The sequence below is a fragment of the Ascidiella aspersa genome, chromosome 1, assembly GCF_963924565.1.
Source record: "Ascidiella aspersa chromosome 1, kaAscAspe10.2, whole genome shotgun sequence".
In the NCBI taxonomy this organism is placed as follows: Eukaryota; Metazoa; Chordata; class Ascidiacea; order Phlebobranchia; family Ascidiidae; genus Ascidiella; species Ascidiella aspersa.
In genome coordinates this window covers 29,704,729-29,721,584 of record NC_139447.1, presented here as the reverse complement: position 1 = coordinate 29,721,584, position 16,856 = coordinate 29,704,729, and the positions used below count along the sequence as shown (strand labels likewise).

At 36.3% G+C, this 16,856-nt stretch overlaps 1 protein-coding gene across 1 annotated transcript; it reads right to left on the bottom strand.

Moving 5' to 3' along the window:
• Positions 1 to 167: 167 nt before the first annotated feature.
• On the bottom strand, positions 168 to 15,329 carry LOC146169656 (uncharacterized; the record flags this gene model as incomplete). Its single annotated transcript, XM_083386776.1, has 22 exons — positions 15,189 to 15,329; positions 13,163 to 13,340; positions 12,871 to 12,970; positions 12,474 to 12,557; positions 11,440 to 12,042; positions 11,330 to 11,371; positions 11,128 to 11,214; positions 10,690 to 10,811; positions 10,105 to 10,219; positions 9,962 to 10,036; positions 9,656 to 9,784; positions 9,033 to 9,127; positions 8,594 to 8,768; positions 7,965 to 8,045; positions 7,037 to 7,129; positions 6,543 to 6,716; positions 5,533 to 5,653; positions 3,762 to 3,917; positions 2,772 to 3,072; positions 1,837 to 2,118; positions 862 to 937; positions 168 to 275 (listed from the first exon to the last, which is right to left on the bottom strand). Coding segments are annotated over exons 1-22 (3,240 nt in total), but the record flags the coding sequence as incomplete, so codon positions are not given.
• Between the last annotated feature and the right edge of the window lie 1,527 nt (positions 15,330 to 16,856).

Here is a 16,856-nt window from a genome sequence, read left to right as displayed (position 1 = left end):
CCTAAAAACCAGGACTGAAAAAAAACCGCGCGAAACACAGAATAATCACCGACCGCTTTTTGTGCGGGCTTCTTGTCGAAAAAGGTTTTGAATGCGGCGTGCGTCGGAAGGCCGAAGCAGCCATGAGGGGCATTCCCTTCGTTAACCGGCTCGGTGTTCCATGGTTGCGACTGGGGCGAGGCCAGCGCGATTGTTGTGAGCTCCACCCTGCGGCTGCTGTCCTCACTGGCCGCCATCTTGCGACGCGAGCTCTCGATCAGGTCCTCTGGCGACACCTGCCGACAAATAAAAGAGTGAGCCTCGCCGAGAATTGAAGAGGTTGAATTTCTTTAAAGGGTTTTACAGCATAGTGATAGCGTTTCGATTTGTTAATAAAGGAAGTTAAATTCAAGGAGTTAAACTTCTTCGGAAGGGTTTTATTAAATAGCAATAGCGTTTTGGTTCGCTAATGTTTGCGCTTTTTATGGTTAGTTGAAAAATCGATAAAAAAAGGTTATACCACACTGATGAATCTCAAAACCAAAAAGGCCGAGTTAATCGACCTCATCATAATAAAGACGCTTCGATACGCCCTTTAACGTAATTAGTTAATGTGGCTGAAATATATCCAAACCTGACTTATAAAAGGTGGGACGCAATTTTTATCATTCTAAGTTTCTAATTCTGAGAGAAATAACAAAGTTGAAATAGTTTTTAACGTAGTTGTGGTAGTTAGTTTTTAAGATTTTCTTCGCGGACGATTGGCGTCAGCTAGCTTTGTATATAAAACATCCAACCAAATTGTTCATTAAAAAATTACACCAACAAGGAAGTTGAAGGACAAGATCACGCGCCAGTGACGTCAGTAAACAATAGACCAACCTTTGTTGTTGCGAACTGGCTGATGGCGGCAACCGACTGTTCCTGTTGGGCTTGTTTCTCTTTCTCCATCTTGTCTCTAAATCACAAGTTAAAACATTACATAAGGCAACATACCACTCGATCAAAAACAAACTGAGCTTATTGGGGATGTGCTTTACAGGCGTCGGTACGAAACCCACTTTACGGAGTCAGGCGCTGGGGGGCATGGCTAGCAAAGACGTAGTCCAGTGTATGACCAAAAGGTCAGACGAATAACGGTATAGAGCGGTTAAAGAAGCCAAAGAGAAGGTTAATACATAATTGCTGGAAATGAATTTTCGTTTTTGTGTGGTATTTTTTATGGTCTTATTACTCTACAGTCTAGACTACCAGTACAACAAGTGCAACATTCCGAAAAATTGCGGTCCACTGTTCAGTGGAATAGAAAAAAGTTGCATAAGTATAACCTCCTATGCCATAGCCCGGAGTTTTTTTTAACTATTTTGGGTCACGAACACTTTATGCAATAAATAATTTTGTGGAAAACCAAAAAACGAATTATAATAATGTATTAAGAAAAAAACAAAGCAACAATTATTCAATTTTAGTTTTTCTTAGTGCGATATCTAGGTCTGTTTGGATGAGCACAAAATGGATATTTCGGGCTTAATAACAGCAGGGACACGCAATTGTTATCTCAGTATTACACATCAATAAATAAAACAAATCACGATGGCACATTTAAACTGTGATAGTGGATATCATAGTTAGTTACCTTACAAAAAAAAATTACTTAATCCCAATGTGTGTTAAAGCTACTTACGCCTATTGTTTTTTAACACATTGCTCCAATTAATAAATTTGTTGCTGAACACCTGGACGTCTTTAACGGAACACTAGTGTTCCTCGGAACACCGGTTGAAAAAATCTGATATAACCCAACAGCAACAACAAAAAAAAAAGAAAAAAAAAAGCGACTTTAAAAAAGCGACTCACTTTTGCATAGATTGCTCGAGCAAGTCCTGAGCCGAAACCTTGGTAGTGAACTTGCTGATACTGGGGATGGCCACTGGCTTGGTGACCGGGGGTTCTTTGGGCGGCAATTCGGCCCCAGCGGGGGTCGCAGGGCTCGCGGCAGGGGCCCCAGTGGAAGTGGGGATTTCCGGGAGGGCGACGAACTTGATTTCGGGCACTTTTGTGACGTAACGCCAGCGACAGGGCACCGGGAATTTTTCGTGGTCGAGCGAATACTTATCAAAGACCTCGTCGAGGACAAACCTATAGGGTAAAAAAGTACAAACAAATTTGTTTAACGTTTAGTTTTGAAACACGAAGAGAATTTTGCCTAATATGATCCTTTCCTTCAAAAAATATTTTTTTACTTGTCGAACACATCGTGAAGACAAACCTATTGTAAAAAGCACAACAAAATAACGCAATAAAGGGACCAATTTGCCTTGAATAAGAAAATCTGACTTCTTATTTGAATTGTGACAAAGCAAAATGTTTGTTTTCAGATAAAGTAGAAATATATGTTGACTGTATAATAAACAGCCTCGTAAGTTACTAATAAAAATAAACCGCAATCGAATGTTAGGAACTATAAGAATACGAGAGAAACTTTATCGATTATAATTATATCATTATAGGCATTTTAAAAAGTTAAAATTACATTTGGCTTTCGTGGCAGACATTTTAAATGTGAAGTTTCAAAATACACACGTTAAGGCGCCCCAAAGATATTTTAGCCTAATATGATCTTTTTTTAAAGAAATATTTTTCTCACGTTTTCCAATTTTTTTTCGAAGCACGGAAAAACAGCAATTTACTCGGGAGAAGATAACTATTCATTTAACAACAGTTACGAATAGCCAACAAAACTAAAAACATCCAAATTATGGGCAAACAAACAAACAAAAGCAGAATCTCACCAGCAGGATCGCGAGAGGTTATCCCTTCGTCCGTACACGCCAATCTCCTTCATCTTGCGCATCAGCTGGCTCTTCGGGATCCAAAACGGACCCTTCTCCTGCGGCGTGAATATCGTCACGTCGGCCAGACTGCTGCTTCTCGACGGCGAGGCGTCTCGCGACTTGACCACCCTCGGGGAAGCCCCCTGGGGCTCGGGGGTGGGTGCGAGGGACGACTTGGCGGGGCTAGTGTTGGCGCTGGGGTGGCTTGAGGTGATCTGAGCGACTTCACTGTCCGAGGGGTCAACGCTCGTGTCCATCGCTGGAAAATAATAAAATTACATTTCATGTGTTTTTGGGTCACTCAACCGTTTATCAACCTTTTTTTCTTTTTTTAGTGCTCCTCAACATTTTTTCGCGGCCACTCAAAAACTAAAGCGTAAGTACAACAGCGAACCTTTTGCGAACCCGACTATCTTTCCAAGTGAATTTTTTGCAATAAAACAAAACTTTGGAAATTAGTATTTTAGTGCGATTTCAGTTAATATCAGCAATGTCATTGTATTTCTTACACTGTAGAAAACTTTCTCAGACCAATCTCAGTAAATCTAACCATATGTAACTATTGCAATCGGCGACCACATTTTGGTCGCGACGCATTTGTTGAGAAACAGTGTTTTAGGTCATTGTTTCAAGAGATTCTAAAAACTGCCCAAATTAGGAATACAGGAAAGCGTGCACGACTAGACTCCAAGTTGAGAAACTTTTCTTAAGGTAAACATGGTCGGTTGTCGGTGATTCTGGTGTGAGTTTAAGCAAAAAAAAATAAAACATTTCTCGTTTATTAAAAGCGGAGAACGCATTTTTAAAGTCGATAAAATTATATTGGATATTGCCCATGTCTTGAAAAAATGTCCTTCTTGTGGGACAAAAACGAAACCAATCATGTTAATATGCATTACAAAAGAACAATGTATACATCGCGACGACTTTGCTACAATTCAAAGTTACCGTTAGAGTTCGAAGAGTTCTCATTCTCATCCACGGGTCCAGCGTTGTGAGGTAGCTCGTTTGTATTCTTCATTCTCCAGTAGGCTTGGAACTCCTTTACCAGCTTGGCCGCGCTGTGTGGATTGCCGTGCACCATGCGAATCAGGTCGGGTAGAGCTAAAACACAAAAGCATTGCGGTATGGCGGATAGAAATCTGTACACGGTTTATACCAGTGGTTCTCAACCTATAATGCTTCGTGGCCCCCTTTGTTAGGCTCTTAACTCTCGTGGCCCCCTGGCCATAAAAATGCCTAGCATGGTATTTAACGTGTTACTGTTTTCACTTGTTTTACTTCTCGTTTTACAATGAAATGCTTGTTTTGCAACCTAACGCCCTTAAAGGAAATATCTGTACCTGACATTACACGTTAGTTGCTCGCCCAACTGCATTTAACGGACCCCTAATAATTAGGCGAAAGTTATCAGCCAGTATGGTCGCCGGTAAAAACGCTAACGCCGCATATATGACTGCATTTGAAGCTGCAGCACAGTATATATGGTTCGCCACAGTGATAGGCTGCGTTGATCCAAATTTTCTGCGATTAAACGAATAAATTATATCGTTTTCAATTACCCTATATAAACGGAAGAACTTTTGTAATACCATGACCTAGGTTAAGAGTTCTGCCCGTGGCCCCCCAAACACCGCTCCGTGGCCCCCCAGAGTGGCCGAGGGCCACGGTTGAGAAACCCTGGTTTATACGATAGCGGCATTGGACATTTGTTGTTGTTTTTTTTTTCGGTAAAATGCATGGTAAACAAAGACTGTAATTTAGGTTCTTACAGCAAAGATTTTGCTTCAAAAATAGAATTCTAAATAATCTTAGGCACTGATCTGTAATGTAGCTTGATAATGAATCTCAAAGCCAAAAGGTCGACTAAATCGACATCATCTTGATAAACATATTTCGATACCCACTTGTATCATCATCAGCTTATGTTAAAACGTATTTATCAAGATGATGTCGCTTTGCTACACTCTTTTCGACTTAATGATTCATTATAGTGCCTATAACTGTAATAAATACATCTGCCTCAAACAACTTGGTCCAGTTAAAAATGTTTAACCACTGTGAGCATGCATAGTACAATAGCACTTCAAAACTACATGAAGCTATTGGGTTTTGTTTACTATCAAGCAGCACATAAAATATATTACACTAACAAAATTATAAATGCATTATATTAAACAGGACCAAATTTTTTTTTAAATATATTGAAATATAAATAAAAGTATCAAATATTTAACAAACTTTAGCAAAGGTTGGAGACTTTCTAGCATTTTTTTATTTTCCTAGCACTCATGTAGCCTATTGTTGTGACCCGCAAACAATACGTAAAATATATTGTTGAACGAGATGCCGAAAATCTTTTGACCAACTTGTACGAATATGAGCAATACCTCAACTAAAAAATATAGGAAAAACGCAACCGATGGCAAGCAAATTGTTTTATGAGCAAAAATTTGGATGAATAGCCCAATTTTTTAACAAAAATACTTAAAGAAAACACTTCATTTCAACCAAAGACATTTGTTCAAAAGACTTAAGTCAAGTCATTTGTCCGAAAGACTTAACTCAAGTTAAGTTGTTTTGGCCAAATGACTGAAGTCAAGTCAATGATTCGAGTCATTACAACAGTGTAAAATCTGAAAACCAAAACCAAGTGGTGGTGTATCTCATAGCTTCCACTCACTAATCTAGCATGTAGAAATATAAACCAAGCCCAAACCTTCTTCTGGAACGTTCCGCGGTTGTTTCGATGCTTTGGGCGTCGCTTCGTTGCCACCTTGTGACGAGTTTGTGACTTGCGGCGGTTCAAAATCGATTGGCGTGTCGACAAAAGTCATAACCTTGAAAACGAATTGCTCAATTAAAATTCGTATAAGTGAAATTGCTTTGCTGTGGACTCTTGTTCGATTAAAATTAAAAAAAAAATTCGGTGTTGTTAAAAATTACTATTAAACTTCCCAGTCATCCACTGCAAATTTCTGTGGCACTATATTTTCTTGTTAAAATTAGTTTATTTATTCAAACATGCGTTATACAACGCATGGTTGACATGTTTTACGAAAAACAATTACAATGAGCAGAGGCTAATTAATATATAAAAACAACGAACGATAAGCGAAGCTTTACAATACATAAAAACAAGGGACCTGTAATCGATGATTTACATTGGTGAAATTTTATGAGCGGTGACAAACAACATAAAAATAAGGGAACCGAAAACGCAGCACTGGTCGTAAATTATAAGTCTAATGGTTGGCCTAAGAGAAGCACCTCAATTGCATTTTGGCAAACTGGAGAAAAAATAATAAAAATACGAGAAAATAATGCCTTTTAAACACCAAACACTTACTAGATCACTGTTTCATGTAGGACTAGAACAGTGGTTCTGAACCTTTTTTCTTTCGTGGCCCATTTACGTTGCAAAAAAATTCTGTGGCCCGATAGTTTCATGAAAGAAAAAAACTGTAAAATCGGTTTAGAACAAGTTTAGAACAAAGCAAAACATATTTCAAAACAGATTATTTATTCAATCGTGCATAGTAAGACACTTGCGGTTGAACAAGAAATTTACATTCCCTTTTTATTCCTCCCCAAGCCATTATTCCTGTTAAATTAAATATCTAGCTTTTTTAAATTGATCTGTGGCCAACCTAAAATGTTCTTTTGGCCCACCAGTGAGCCATGGCCCACTGGCTGAGAACCGCTGGACTAGAATGTTCTTAAATTTACCTCGAACTGCTGCAGTAACTCCAGCTGGCTTTTCTGGAAGCTATCCTGTACATCTGGCCACACGCACCCGACCACCACCGGCTTGAGCGCCTTCACTCGCTGCTTGAACGAGTTCTCGAATTCCTGCTGCTTCATTTTTAGCTTTTGTTCCGACAGCTCTTCCGACCCTTCGCCCTGAACAATAAAAGTTTAGGAATGAGTTACAGATTATTGAAACTTTTTGACAATAAATCAATATAATTTGTGAGTCACTTTTTGTGACAATTGATTGAACAATATTTGCAAGCGTTTGGTCTTGCAAGCTTAAACATATTTTTTGTTAAATGAATAATTTTGTTTGAAAACTATATCTATATAATAAATCAAGGATAAACTTAAAAAATGTATGACCAGCTGCAGCTTTTGTACAGGTGTGCAGTGGGCTTGATATTAGGAAAACTTGGGTCTATCTAAAAAAAAGCCAAGATATTAATGGCATATTAAGGATAACTTACATCTGCATCAAGGCCCTCATCGTCGGAGAGGTAACCATGAGGAACAAAAAATCCATCCTCCTCGTCATCTTCATCCTTTTCGGTTTCCTCCTCCTGAAAAAGGGTGGAATTATGTTTATTATCTCTTAAAAAACTTATGTTGTTAAATTTGTCAAACTCCAAAGGGTATTTTTTTTTAAACTAGATCAATTTTGTCAGGCGTTAGCCTTAAGTCGCAGTGAAAACCTGTAAAATAATACTTTCTAGAAGCGCGATATATTTTATCGTTCATTTACTTTAAAGTTGCAAAAGTAGTAATTGGTATAGCGTCGCACTTTTTATGTTATGTTTAGTGGTCCATTGAAAAGACGGAAAACAAAACGCAACTATAACTTATAAGTTCGCAAATAAGCCATTTAAAACAAATTGCACATAGGATGTACTGCGACTTTCAATCCAACACTCCAAAAATTCAAATCCAACATTCCCAAAAAAAGGCTACAACATTCCAAAAATTAGGCGTTCTTGACACGACCCTTAATCCGAACTTGAGCCATGGCCCACTGGTTGAGAACCGCTGGATTAAAACCTTAAGGTACGCATTGCAATGGTTCAGTGCTCGCGGGCCACAAAAAATGATGTCGCGGGCCACAGTCATATGGCCCGCGGGCCTTGGTTTGGACCACCCTGTTAGCCAATCTTTACAATTTATAGTTTGCGGCTTTGGCGGTTTCTAAATTTGGTAGTACTCATGCACACGTCGGACTCGAGACTCTGGTTGTTACACAGAGTTTTACTCCAGTCCTGTGTTTAAGCAAAATAAACCGTCTTAGCCGAGACCTCAGTCCAACCCCGAGACCTCAGTCCAACTCATTCCTGTTTTTCACAGCGAATTTCGTCTTTGCAGAGCTAAAAATGTGAAGCCGAATAAATTTAAAGAGTTACTTACTCCATCACTGTTTGCGATATCTTCGCCTTCTCCAGGGTCCTCCCATTCATCGTCAGAATCAACTTCGTAATCGAGCTGACCCTGGAAGATAAATGGAAGATTTGTGTGCAGCAATAATTGGGCCAACCAACCAATTACTCTTATGTAGTGATTCTAAGTCAGGTGGCGTCTCTTTTTGCGCACCTAGTCGAATTTTATTTTGCTTAAATTGCTTTTAAGTTTAAAACTGTATTAATAAAGGCTAAAAATAAATCATAAGTGCTAAACGGTAGTGGCATAAAAATTATAGGATGATGATTAAACGTAACAAAGGGAAAATAGAACTTACCACAGTCAAAATAAATTTACAGTAGCGTTATATTCCTAAACTCCCCAGAAGATCTAAAATCTGTTCACGTACGACTTGGGAAGCCGTGAAGTGTAATTAAAGATACTTACTAAGGTTGAGAAATACTGCTTTAAAATGACGGCTTATAAAAGCAAAGTTAAAATTGCGTAGAACTCATACCAACAATTTCAGCTTGTAATTTAATAAAAAAAACTACACAGGTTTGCTACACTAATGTAAAATTGCTGGTGTGTTTAGCACATAAAACTATAAAGAACTTCATTCCGAAACCAAATCTCACTTCGTCTTTTGCAAACGGGTTTTTTGGCTTGATATCTTTGCTGAGTTTTCTCCAGGTTCCGTAGTAGGGAGGTCGATTGTTCTCCGTAAACTGGAGAAGCTTTCTCTTGAAAACGCTTCTCCTTGAACAACTACTCTCGTCAATCTGGACAATTTCAAGTCCGTCATCTGATAGACTGTCCAACATAAAATAAAAATTTATTAATATTTTTATGGAATGAAGATTTCAATAGGCCCAACATATTTTCTAGGCGTTGTTAATCTTTGAAGAATTTATTTAAAAAAAAATAAAAAATACAAGATTTTAGACAAATATGGCAAAGTTTGTTAAGTTAGGTTTAATTAGGCTTTAGGTTTAATTAGGCTTATTTAAACACAAATAGAAACTGTTAGATATTAACATTAAAAAAACACCAAATGTTATCCCAGATGTTAATTACCTTAGGCGAGTTTTGCTGTTGTTTGGAATGGTTGCATTTTCTTTTCTGAAAGGCTTCACACCACTTCTTAAATCATCAATGTATGAGAAATTTTCCTAATAGTTATATATAAATATTTTACAACTAAAAACAGTGTTTTGGGGTGAATACTCAGTTAACAAGTGTCTTTGTTACTGCAAGTATATTACGGCATGTCACACAGTTTAATGAAGAAAGTTCAACATTTATAGCCTTTTAAAAGCCTAAAATTAGATTGCTCGGAGTTTTTCTTTCAAATAAATCAAAAACAGAACATTATAAAAGCCATGGTCAACAGTTTCAACACAGTAAAAAAGAGTTAAAAACTAGTCTTACGACATAACTACATATATAATTAAATTCCCTTTGAAAGCCCTTTGAAAAAAAACATAGGGTTTTTAAAGACCTGTGAAAGACTTTGTTTCTACCCTATAGTATATATGTTAGAAAGCAGACATAAAATTTTCTTAATATGCACATAATAGTTTATAAAATCTGTCAAGTGCAAAAATGTGCTATATAAGTCAAATTAAACACTTGACTAGCAACGAAATTTAAAGGTCAAAACCAAAAGGATGAAAAAAGACTTGTGCTTATGCGTCTACCTGTTTTCCCATGAGGACATCCAGCTTTTCTACATTAGAACAAGCGAGCTTGTGCCTAACCACAGGAGCCAAAACCATGCCTTTTTTCAGTTGGAACTGAACAAAGTGACCTGTTGTCACTCTGGGTATCTAAAATACAAATGTGTCACAATGAGTATTAATTTTTGCCAGGTAAATTACGAATTTACATATATTTTAGTTGAAATTAGCAAGTTAAAATACCAAACTTATCTGTCGGTCAGATTTGGAAAAAACTAAACAACTCAAAAACATTTTTTTAATTAATACATCAACAAGGAATGTAACCTGAACTTTTTTCTCTGTTGGCGATGGTTTGAAAAAGCTTTTGAAGGCACATGCTTGCTTTTCCTTAATACGTTTCTGAGACAAATAGAAAACACAAAAAGTTAGTCACAAATATTCCATTAAAATCGAAGAAAAAAAGCAACCTTCTCTTCTTCCACTTTTTGTTTTTCTTCCTCCTTCTTTAACCTCTCTGCTTCTTTTGCTTCTTTTTCTCGTTGTTTCTCTTCATCTTTTTGTTCCTTTTCCAATCTCTTTACTCTATCAAACAAATAGATGAACATGAAAAAAATAGCCACAGTAATAGCAGCGTACTTCTTAGTTTTATAAACGTAAAACTTGAATAGTAAAATAAAAAGGTATTACAAATAACAAAGAAAATTAAATATGGATGCAAACAGGTAATGCACAATTAACTTGATGTCATTTTAGTTTTTTAAGTTACTTGTGTTCTTAATCATGCAATTACAGTAGATGGGTTTTCTTTTTATGGTACCATAGCTCATCGGTTTGTACATGTATATATAGATTAGTGTATTGCCATGATGTTTTTATCAATTTTTTTTCTAGTATTCAAATTTGAAGGTTGAATTTACTTAAAACTATCTACGAATATAAATAAGTTAATTCACGCATAGCAAACTTGAAAATACTGTTTTTTTTTCTAAATTGTAGTCACGGTTTAAGCTTTCTGCTTGATGACTTAAGATTATTTTAAAATAACAACATACTCCATTTCTGCTTTCTTTTTTTCCTGCTCTTCTAATTTCTTTTTCATTCTTTCTTCCTTAAGCCTCTCAATGTCTTCCTTCATCTTTCGTTTTTCTTCTTCCCTTATGGCCCTCTCTTCTTCCTGTGTTGCAGAAAACAAAATTAGAGTCAATAAAATACAAAACCTGCAGTGTTTTATAGATGAATTTAAAAATAAAATGTTTTTTTGTGGAATTTATGCAGTAAGAGTGTTTTATATAACTGTGTATAAGTCCTTGGTTTGGAGTCAACAATATTAAATAAACATACATGTAAGCATAAACAATAATTTCCACTGTTTTTCTCAATCATTTACAAAATATAGGCAAAATATTTTTAAATGTTTTTATCCTAGAATATTTGTTGTGTTTTGTATTCATTCTAAAAGATTAGCAAACAATCAAAGTTAACAAAACTACCTTTTTCTTTTTCTGTTCCAGTTTTTCCATTTCTTTTTGGTGTTTTTCTTCCTCTTTTAAACGACGCTTCTCTTCTTTTTCTTGATTCTGCAATTTGAACTTAATATCAATATGTCTGATTTTTTATTTAGTACAAATGTAGCTACTAAATAACACAATAACACACTACTCTTATAATGCTAATAAAATAAACTACTCGTACCATTGCTTCTTTTGATTTCTTGCTGCTCCGAGGCTTTTGAGTCTAAAGAAGAAAAACACAACAATTAGTACCTTATCTAATAGCTCACACAAAACACAAACTCTTTTTACCGGAGAGCGCTGCTTGGCATTTGGGGTTTTTGCAGTATTAAGGGTTGCAGAAGACTCGGAGGAAACCTTGTCAGAACTATCAGCTGGGTCATTGAGATTGGATGTTTTGCTTGGTGTTCCAGTGGCTTCTTCTTTGGCAATTTTATTTTCAGACAGCCCCTCTTCAGTTTCAGGCGTGGAGTCGATCACAATCATTTCAACATCAGTGCCACTGTTGGTTTCAGATTTTTCTGGTGGGCCGTCAGTCGGTGGAGAAACCTTAATAGAAGGCTTTATCGCAGGACTCGTTTGCAACAGTTCAAGGACAGATCTTCTTGGCTTTTTGGGCTTGTTCTCAGTATCGGAAGAATAACAGGCAACATTTGGATGTTGGTTAGAGTTTGTCAATAATTTTTCTTGATCAACAGCAGGACTGTTGCTAATGTCGGATATTCCACTGGAATGGGCAGCAGGAGATTTTGACCGTCTTCTCTTTTTGGAATCCTTCGCTGCTAAGCTCGCCATGAGACCTTCTTTGTCATTAAGAGAGCGCGCCACTGCTGCATTGATCGCATTGTCGATGTTGCGAGCCACTTCATCAGACATTGCAGACTGGGTGGCCTCCTAAAATACGTTATTAAAAAACTGTCAACATTTGTATATATACTTAAGACAAAAATACCAAAAAACAACATTAAAAAAATTATAAAAGATAGATTGGATTTGTAATTGTCCACATATATTCCACTTAAAAACCCAACTAAAATATCTCATAAAATCAAGATGTAATGAATTAAATCTAGGTTAAAAAAGATTAGGACGTAAAAAAATGCAATGGATTAGGACATAAAATCAAGAGCTAATGGATAGTAGGATAGGAGACATGGGTCATCTATATATATTTTTCACAAATGGGTCTTTCAATCATTGGTGTGCTGAACAGGGTTGGGATCTGCAACACGCTCGGGCGGGTTCTGGTTATAAACGATTAAATCCACAGAATGTAGAATTTAGAGAAAATTCATAAGAATAATTTCAGTTTTTTAGGCAGAAACCTGCAAAGCTTCACATTCTGGATCCGAAAGCAAGTCAATGACTTCATTGTCTTCCATGGTACTTTCTATCATTGAGCAGTTTTTCTAATAAATGTTTAACCATTAAACGTGTTTACAAGATTAGTAATATAACATAATGATACAGAATGGATTGCCAAAATACAGACAATTTTACGTATGGCAAACAAAACATTCAGCAAATAGATAACATATATATAGCCTAGTGATATTCGGCACTAATAAAAATCTCATTTTAAACTACTTAATGAAACATGCACACTTATATGTGTGTAAGTGTTTACAAATGTGATCTAGCTGTTCTGAAGCCGCTTTTTTTTTTTTTTTATGCCATGGCTTTCTGTGTACTATTTAAATTAGTTAATATGTATCTTTAAACCTCAGTATTGTCTTCCCCAACTTCCAAATTAATGCTGGTAGACACTTCAGGACATTGAATTGTTGTGTGTACATCTGCTTTGACTGTGATGGAGTGACTACTGTAAATTACATAATAAAACATACACTAAATAAAAGTAGGTTAAAGTAGCAAAACACATTGAAAATAGGATCTTCACATAAAGCAGGTTGGTATGTATATTTTACAACTTTATTCAAAATTACCTACATCTATAACGACAATCTTGTACGACATACTTTCCAAATAAATTACCAACACAACAAAATAAAACCTTTTTTTGCTATTTGACAAGGATTTAAAATTTATTTCTTCTTCAGTCGAAATATTTTCTGTTGAAGAGAGATTAGATTTATTTAATTTTCCACTTAGGATCATCTTTTGATGGTTGGTAATGTTTTCTTTGTTTCCATCTGATCCAGAGTTTTTCGGGCTGCCAAATGAAAGTCGAGCTAAAAATATAATTCATGCTATCAATATAAATCAGATGTAAAAATGAAAATATTGACTATGATGCTATAGCAGGGGTGACGAACACGGGGCCCGCGAATGAATTTTGTGTGGCACGCGAAGCATTCGGGCGACATCACAACACTCGTGATGGGCTTCACTATCGTGTGAACAACACTCAAGTAGTGGTTTCCACGCTACACAGGATTCGATATGGTCTTATACTGTATACAGTTTTACAAATGGCTTGATTCACTGTATTATGTTGTGTATGTACTGAGATTTGTGAATATACTTAACAAATATCAACCGAGTAAGTGACTCTCTAGAGTTTAAGAAGTTATAAGAAACGTGTAAGAGACTTAGACAGCCCTTAGCAGTTTGGGAATTTAAACACAATCTAAAATGTAATAAATGCGAGGGATTTCCCAAAAAATAACGATCCTGAATTTTTGACTGATATAAAGAAAAAATATTACCTAACATATAAAAGTCATTGTCTGAGTTGCTTTATTTGCCCTTACCAGCGTAAGTACTTGATTAAATTTATTAAACCAATTAAAATGCGCCCTGCACAGTAAAGGGGCTAAATTTGGAAAGCGAAAGGATTGGTGTTTGAACTTTCAATGCAATTGTATTGAAGTCATAAACAGAGGTCACTGCACAAAGCCCCCGTTGTTTTGGCATAAAAGAAAGGGGCAAAAATCCGAATATTTATTGACATCGTAATCCCACTGTCTTAGGACCTATTTTTGCGACCGATTTTGCGTTTTAAAATTCCCCAACGCAAATAGTCAAATAATTTCATCAGGATTTTCAGGAATTTTAATTTTTGAATATTGTTTCTCGGGAGTGAAGAAATCTGGGAAAAAGAGGTACCCTAATCTGTGGTGTATCTTGGTTAGTTGGAACAGCTAGTGTTGTGTTGAATAAAAATGCTTAAATGTAGAAAATATTATGGTGCTGGTCTAGAATCCTAGCACATATTCGTCCGGACGTTTATGTTGCTAACATATTTGGGTTAGGTTGCCAGTTAGCTTTTGGGTTTAGGTAGGACAAATATTATTGTTATATCTATTCTCCCATATTTATTTTATTTGCAATTTCATTTTTGACAACTTATTGTGTCACTGTGAAAAAGTGGAAGGATTGTAAACCAGTGCCAATATTGTTTAAAAATTAAAAAAAAAATGAGAATGTTTTCTAATTTTTTTCATTGGTCCTTATTTTAAGTGGCAGACCCATGGTAGCCTTTTGCTATGACTAACCAACACTCAGTTTGCAACTCATTCCATTCGGCGGTCGGTTGTTTATGCCACCAGGGAGAAAACACGTCGCTGGTCTAGAATTCTATCACATTTATTTTAACACTAACAAAACGAGAACAGTCAAAGTTTAAACTGCAAGGAAAGGCATAATTATGTTAGAATAAATATAATAATAATACTTAACCCACCCAAACTCAAACTCTCACCTCTCACCCTAACCCAAATATTATTAGCAATATAACCCAGACAAAAGTGTGGTAGGATTATAGTCCAGCGCCAAAAATACTTGTGCAGTTTTATAAGGTATTCACACAAATTAAGAAATGGTCTGCATATGCCACAACATGCATATTGGGCACAAAATTGGGATATTTACTGTTCAACAATTCCATGTAAAAAGGCGTTAGTTCTTCCAACTAACTGAGAAGTTAAGTTCAGTACAGTTTAAAAATATATTAGTTCACTACTTGCAAATACAAACTAGACTCTTATTGCAAAATCAATTAGCAGTCGCACATAAGTGTTTTTACTTGCAAAGCTATTTTTATACAACACTATTTCGAATATAGGAAGTTCACTAACCTTGTTTAAGCTTTTTCGAAACAGGAACTATCACATCCGCCATGATGGTAAGTTGGGTAGGAGTGTTCACCAGCTGTTAATGTGGTCATGAGGTAAATCTAAAAACTAATGTTTTCCTGTGTCGGAAAGGCGGCAAAAGCAGCTTCCCTTATTCCAGGTTAAAGAATTGTGCATCGAATTTGGCGCGAACCATTAAGTCACTGAACCATGACACTTTAGGAAAAAAGACTTCTACTTAAAATACTTACTTTATTCTCCGCGAGTAAAATATATAGTTTTTTTAAGGGTAGGTGAGCATGCTTTGTTGTTATTATTTATGTACCAAATTTTATCTTAAAAAATGAATTTTGTAATGCACAGGGCCGTATCTTATTCATTAGGCTTTGGGATGTGTACACTGTTGTACAGCCGCCTATGGGGCCTAATAATTTTGTCAAATTGGCGATTTCGAAGGTCTTTAAAGAGTAAGCCTAAACCAGGGAGTGCAACCGAGCCCGAAATTTCCCGAACCGAAATCGAACCTTAACTAATTTTCGACAATTGAGCCAAACCGGAACTTAGCCGAGTAGAACTTGAACCTTGACAAATTGAACGAGTTAACATAGCGGTTTACTCCAGCATGTTGTGACAACTTATATTTTAAAGAGTTAAGTTAGGCTACTACGTTAGAAGTTGCTGACGTCAAATAAAATATTCGAAAAGAATCGTTTCTTTAGGTGACAGCCAAAAAAGTGCAACACGCTGTGACAGCGCTTTACATGCTGGGATAAGCTATACCCAGGGTTGCCATACCGTGCTCATTTCTAAGATTTGTGCTTATTTTCGGGTGCAGTGTCTTAGAAAACATTAATGTGCTTATTTATAAGAAACGTGCTTATTTTATAGTTGTGTGCTTAGTTTGTCTTATTTTAGTTTCTCAAAAGTGTGCTTTATTAATTATTTCACTTTCACGGAGGAGTGAGAAACTTCATTTATTTATATTTACCAAGTTCTTTGACCCAGATTATAAAACAATGCATTATTATTACATAATAACAATGGATTGTGAAAGTAGTAAGCTGCACTTACAAGCCATTTTACGCGTTTATAAAGCGATATTGTGCAGAGCTACTGGTTTAGATAACCATGGGTCATTGGGCCCCTTAATGTGGATTTGGCGCCGCCTAAAGGGGAGCGGTAGAGCCAACGTTGGGAAACACTTACCTGTAGAGACTATGGAAAAACAGCCATTAGTGCCCACAATGTTACGACAAGATGCAAAAAATTTCCTAGAAGCATTACAGCAAATCATTCAATGAATAATTTTATTACAAGCAAAACTTTGTTACAAAACAAAATGCCCCGAGCTTAAGGCGCCAGGTCTCTTAAATAATAGGTTTTACCAATTTCGATCAAATAAACGCAGTTTTTTTCGCGCTTCGCGCGATTAAGCTACGTTTTCCGCATACAAAATACGTGTTTGTTATTTCATGACGTTTTTCCTAAAACATCCCCGGAATCCTAGATCTTGCCATGGTTATTAGTAGCGTGCTTATTTTTTTGGTGTACCGTGCTTATGTTTTGGTCTGAGCAGATGGTAACCCTGGCTATACCGGTATGTTGAGTTAGCTAATATATTTTCTTTCATAACATACTACCGGACCACCTTATTTAGAGATATTGCCAATA